This window comes from Pan troglodytes, chromosome 5, assembly GCF_028858775.2.
Source record: "Pan troglodytes isolate AG18354 chromosome 5, NHGRI_mPanTro3-v2.0_pri, whole genome shotgun sequence".
In the NCBI taxonomy this organism is placed as follows: Eukaryota; Metazoa; Chordata; class Mammalia; order Primates; family Hominidae; genus Pan; species Pan troglodytes.
In genome coordinates, this window is record NC_072403.2 from 41,339,625 (window position 1) to 41,345,835 (window position 6,211).

General features: G+C 52.4%; 1 protein-coding gene across 1 annotated transcript; it reads left to right on the forward strand.

Moving 5' to 3' along the window:
• The first annotated feature begins 784 nt into the window (after positions 1-784).
• RPL10A (ribosomal protein L10a) lies at positions 785-3,253 on the forward strand. Its single transcript, XM_009451114.4, has 6 exons — positions 785-892; positions 1,277-1,351; positions 1,425-1,505; positions 1,859-2,007; positions 2,652-2,824; positions 3,053-3,253. Exons 1-6 carry the CDS (start codon positions 888-890, stop codon positions 3,221-3,223), a joined length of 654 nt encoding a protein of 217 aa, XP_009449389.1. The 5' UTR covers positions 785-887; the 3' UTR covers positions 3,224-3,253.
• Positions 3,254-6,211: the final 2,958 nt, after the last annotated feature.

The following is a 6,211-nucleotide window of genomic DNA, read 5'->3' on the forward strand; positions in this document are numbered from 1 at the left end:
CACCCACCCCATCCTATAGGAGCTGCCCCCACCAGGCAGGGGGGTAGGTGAGAATGGGCATCTTAAAGGTGGGAGTGACTCAGTCTGGAGTTCGGGAAGGGTTTTGGGCAGATGAATCCGAGGAGAGATCTGAAGGGCTCTGGGGGTTACTGTGGCTAAGAGGATGAGACCCATTGGACAGAGGAAAGAGCAGAGAAGACACCTTATGGGTGTGCAGTGCTGTGTGCCTGTTTTACATCCTTGTATTCCTGTAGCACCTGGCTAGACGCCTTATTCATAGCAGTCACACTTAAAACGTAGATGTTATCAAATTAACTATCAAGTGAAAGTTCACTTAAGGACTTTCCCAGCTCTACCCCTCTGCAGGCGTTGAAAGGACAGGAACAGAACTTTTCCGGACACTTCCCTTACCACGAGTCCACGTTAGAGCAAGGTGCTGAGGGAGGGAGGTCGGGCCAGGCTTCCTTTTGAGAACATAAGCTGGTGCGGAGGGCGCGAGGGGAGAGGGGTTTGAGGGACAAGCGTGCCGGAATCCACGTTGTCAGTGAACATCACTGGGCTGTACCAGTACGTGTGACTACCGAAGCTCGAGCCCCGAACCCAGCCGCTTCCCTAGGGGTCCAGCAGCAGCGGGCGCGAATCGGCACATTACCGGGGGACCGCGGGGCGCTCAGGACTGCGACAACTCTGTGGGTTACCGCGCCGGCCTAGCGGCCCAGCGACGCCCCCCAGCGGCCAGAGAAGGCCGCGCTTCTCGGGGTTGGCCCACCCAACCGCTCTGCGGGTAGGACAGAGGAGCAAAGCATTATCGCGAGATCAGGGCCACTATTTGAGCGCATGCGCAAGACATGCTAGTCTCTTTTCCGGTTAGCGCGGCGTGAGAAGCCATGAGGTGAGTTGGTCCTGAAAGCCCTATCCGCGTTCATCCGCGCCTTCAGGTGCCCCGCCGAGGGTTCGGATCCTGTAGGCCGCGCTGCGGACCCTTGCGCCACCTTCGCCGCGGACCCTTGCGCCACCTTCGCCGCGGGGCATTTCTCAAGGCGGGTAGGCCTGCGGGTCGCCCTTTCTACCAGGTCCGATCACTGAGAGCCTCCCTCTTCCACCGGGGCTTGGGTCTGGGTCTGAGCTCCCGTCGCTCCACTTGGTGTCCGGAATCTACGGGGGAGTCCGCCGTGGGCCGCCCGCCCGTCTCGAAGCCTAGAGCCTCGGAGGCTTCCAGGCAGTCCGAGCGTGTGGACTCCGCGGCCCTGAGCGCCCTGTCGCTTCTCTCCCGCAGCAGCAAAGTCTCTCGCGACACCCTGTACGAGGCGGTGCGGGAAGTCCTGCACGGGAACCAGCGCAAGCGCCGCAAGTGAGTGCCGACCCTGGGGCACGGCGCGGGTGGCGAGGGCCGGCGGGTGCTTAACCCCCCTCCTCTCTCGAAGGTTCCTGGAGACGGTGGAGTTGCAGATCAGCTTGAAGAACTATGACCCCCAGAAGGACAAGCGCTTCTCGGGCACCGTCAGGTTGGCACCGTTCTGATCCCACCCAGCCCTCAGTGCCCCCGTGCTTGCCCCTCCTCTGCAGGCTCCCGCTGAGCCGGAGGCGGGCACGTCGGTACTGATGTGCTAGGGTAGTTCAGACCCCCTGCTCCGGGCAGGCGCGGCTGGACGGACCCCCACCCTGGGTCTTAAAACATGAGGGGAGGCGTGGGTAGGCCTCGGCCGAGCCCGCCGGCCAGCCTGAGAAGCCAGGCTGGCTGCTGGTGAATGTGAACGCTCCGGGTAAGGCTCGGTGGCTGCTGCGGTCCCAGACCCTTCACCGGCCCTTGGGACCCAGGGCTAGGCGTAACCTGTTGGTGCTGTCCCCCAAAACGCAGGCTTAAGTCCACTCCCCGCCCTAAGTTCTCTGTGTGTGTCCTGGGGGACCAGCAGCACTGTGACGAGGCTAAGGCCGTGGATATCCCCCACATGGACATCGAGGCGCTGAAAAAACTCAACAAGAATAAAAAACTGGTCAAGAAGCTGGGTGAGTCCGGCCGCTGTGGTTTTGCATGTGAGATGTGTGGTGGGGGCGGTAGAAAGGCTTTTCTGCCATTTTCGATTTTTAAATGATGAGGGGCCTAGAATAGCAAAGGATCGGCGGTGGTTGCCTAGCTTGCCTGAGTGCTGTTTTAGCTTTGGGGTGGTTTGATGTTTGTATTGCTATGAGGATTCCAGTTGATGAGGGAGGCCAGGCATTGTAAGTTGACCAGCCAGGTGCTGGTGAACTATGATTTGGAAATCTTTACGCTGCGTTGTTTAGGCAGTGGCATTAGACTGCTTTTACAGGTAGGAAGCAGACATTCCCAGTTGTCACGTGTCCAGGGTCCACAGCTAAGAAATAGGCAGAATTCGAGCCCAGGCAGTCTTGACCAGAGCATCCGTTGTACAGCGGTTATGCCATGGATCATGGGTCAGCCTGGTTTTCTCAGAGCATGTTTTGGGACCAGTGAAGGTCCAGAGGACTTTCTGGAAACCGTTTGGGCTAGGGAAAAGACTGAGGCAGGGTAGAGAGGGTGCTGCTTGGAGGTCACTTACATGATTGATTCAAGCGTTTCTGGCCTGCCACATTTGAGGTGTGCCTTGGTGACCAGGTCCTAAGCAATGCCAATGGCTTCCTCTCTCTATCAGCCAAGAAGTATGATGCGTTTTTGGCCTCAGAGTCTTTGATCAAGCAGATTCCACGAATCCTCGGCCCAGGTTTAAATAAGGCAGGAAAGTTCCCTTCCCTGCTCACACACAACGAAAACATGGTGGCCAAAGTGGATGAGGTGAAGTCCACAATCAAGTTCCAAATGAAGAAGGTGAGTGGGTCTGGCGGGTTGCTATGGGTGAAGGTGTTGGCAGGATCTAAATCTTATCCAAGTCTCTAAATATGCCAGTAAGAGCACCCACCAGGATTGAAACTTTTGGAGTAACCCTGGTCTTGGCCCGGGTCCAAGTACCTGCTCACCAGGCCACTGGGGGAGGAAGGACAGGCCATCTGCTATTCGTCCACCAACCTGACTTGATCCTCTCTTCCCTCCTCCCAGGTGTTATGTCTGGCTGTAGCTGTTGGTCACGTGAAGATGACAGACGATGAGCTTGTGTATAACATTCACCTGGCTGTCAACTTCTTGGTGTCATTGCTCAAGAAAAACTGGCAGAATGTCCGGGCCTTATATATCAAGAGCACCATGGGCAAGCCCCAGCGCCTATATTAAGGCACATTTGAATAAATTCTATTACCAGTTCCCTCTGTCTGCCTGTGATTGAGGGTGGGGGGTGGTTTGTCAGCTGACAAGTGAGGGCCTTGGTACTGCTGATGGCTAGTTGTGTAGTTTGTCACTTTGATGATGGATAGTTGGGTACTATAGGGAAGAGGATGTTTTTCTGCCATCAAAATTAGGCAGTCTTGCATATGTGATAGGGTTCCTAACGGCATTGAAGCTTTTTGACAGGATTGGTCCATGTAAATTTAAAATAAGGATTTTAGTCAGCATTTCTGTGTTAAGAAGACCAAATGTGGAGTATCCTATGCTTTGGGTTAGTAGTGAGTAAATGTTAAGGAAAACAAGGCACAGCAAACCAGTACAAAAGTATAATTAATGTACCTTGTTTTTTTTTTTAAATGGAGTTTGTAGCCCAGGCTGGAGCGCAATGGTGCGATCTCAATCTGTGGGTCCCAGTTCAAGCAATTCTGCCTCGGCCTCTCAAAGTGCTGGGATTACAGGTGTGAGTCACCGTCCCCAGCCAGATCCTGTTAATTTTTCTAGGGGAACCAACAGTATTCCAGGTCCTTGCCCCAGGCAGGCTAAGCCCCCTCCTTTTCTGAGGCATTTCCCTGTTGGCAGTTCTTGCCTCTAGCACCCAGTACTGCTTTAACCTTTGACTAAAATGAGCTTAGTTTGACTTTGGTAAATAGGGGACCCAGTTCATCCCTGCTTTTTTTTTTTTTTTTTTTTTTTAAATTGAGACAACAGTCTCGCTTTGTGGCCCAGGCTGGAGTGCAGCGGCGCCATCTCAGCTCACTGCAAGCTCTGCTTCACGGGTTCACGTCATTCTCTTGCCTCCCAAGTAGCTGGGACTACAGGCGCCCGCCACCACACCTGACTAATTTTTTGTATTTTTTTTAGTAGAGATGGGGTTTCACTGTTAGGGTGGTCTCGACCTCCTGACCTCGTGATCTGCCCACCTGGGCCTCCCAAAGTGTTGGGATTACAGGCATGAGCTGCCGTGCCCAGCCTCATCCCCGTTTCTTAATAGAAAAGGGTTATTTTATATTTTTGTTTCCCTCTTATCGCCCAGGCTAGAGTGCAGTGGAGTGATCGCTGCTCACTGCAACCTCTGCCTCCTGGATTCTCCTGCCTCATCCTCCCAAGTAGCTGGATTACAAGCACATGCCACCATGGCCAACTAATTTTTTTTTTGTATTTTTAGTAGAGATGGTTTCACCATGTTGGCCAGGCTGGTCTTGAACTCCTGACCTCAAGTGATCCACACATCAGCCTCCCAAAGTGCTGGGAGTACAGGCATGAGCCACCATGACTGTCCAAAAAGAGTTATTTTATTTTATTTTTTTTTTGAGTCTTCGCTCCATTCCCCAGGCTGGAGTATAAGTGGCGTGATCTGGGCTCACTGCAAGCTCCGCCTCCTGGGTTCATGCCATTCTGCCTCAGCCTCCCGAGTAGCTGGGACTACAAGCGCCCGCCACTATGCCCGGCTAGTTTTTTAGTTTTTTTGTGTTTTTAGTAGAGACAGGGTTTCACCGTGTTAGCCAGGAGGGTCTCCATCTCCTGACCTTGTGATCCGCCCGTCTGGGCCTCCCAAAGTTCTGGGATTACAGGCGTGAGCCACCACGCCCGGCTGAGAACGGTTATTTTAAAGCATAAAAGCAGTGCTTAACAATGCTGTATTTTGGCTGGGTGTGGTGGCTCACGCCTGTGATCCCAGCTACTTGGGAGGCCGAGGCAGAACTGTTTGAACCTGGTAGGCGGAGGTTGCAGTGAGCTGAGATCGCACCACTGCACTCTAGCCTGGGCAACAGCAAGAGTCCATCGGTGGTGTGTGTGGGAGTGGGGGGGCGGGGGAGATGCTGCATTTCTCAAAACAAGCTTTCCCTGTCCCTGAACTGAAGAACACAGGGTTTTCACTCTGAGCAGCTTTTGCTTTTTTAGCTTTTAAGTTAACAGCACTTTCTTGCTAAGAAAGGTATAAAACCTAATGAGGATGAGCAGTGAATTTTGGTTCTCAAGACAGGTCCAGCCGGCTACTTGTTGCGGTTATTTTTCTTTTCTTTGGGCTTTTCTATATTTTCTAAACCTCCTGTGATCTTTGCAATCAGAAGGAAAAGGGAAACTTCAGCTTAAAGCGAAAGTAATTATCTGAAGGCTCGTGTGCTAATCGCCCACAGATGTAATCGGTGTCCAGTGCAGCCTCCAGGAATTTCTGCCTCCTGGACCCCTCCTACCTACTGGGGCTCGGTACCCTCCCACCCATCCAGCAGGTGACAGTTTGGGGCTCCTAGTGGGATACCAGGCACACAACGTGGAGTCAGGCAGACCAGGTTGGAATCCTGATGTTGGCAGTGACTGGCTGTGAGAAGTACCTTTAACGTCTCAAGTTCTCCCGATCTGTTAACTTGAAGGTTGGACTAGAATGACCTAGAAGACTAGATTCTAGAGGGTTGCCAGATTTAGCAAATAAAAATGCAGGATGTCCTTAGTATTGCATGGAACATACTTAAATCATCTGTTTATCTGAAATTAAAATTTAACTGGGTCATCCCCATTCTGTTTAACCCTTTATTCTAGAGTCTCATCTCTAGCCTGCCACCCTTAGAGCAAATAGCAAATACAGTTTCATCCTGTGACAAGTGAGTCCAATCAGTTCACCCATATTTAACTGCAGGAGAAAAAGCTAGAACAGCCTCTTTGGGAAAATGTTTGCTTAAAGCTTTTTTTTTTTTTTTTGAGACGGAGTTTAGCTCTGTCACCCAGGCTGGAGTGCAGTGGTGCAATCTCGGCTCACTGCAACCTCCACCTCCCGGGTTCAAGCTATTCTCCTGCCTTAGCCTCCTGAGTATTTGGGACTACAGGCGTGTGCCACCACACCTGCCTAATTTTTTGCATTTTTTTTTTTTTTTAGTAGAGACGGGGTTTCACCATGTTAGCCAGGATGGTCTTGATCTGACCTCGTGATCCACCCGCCTC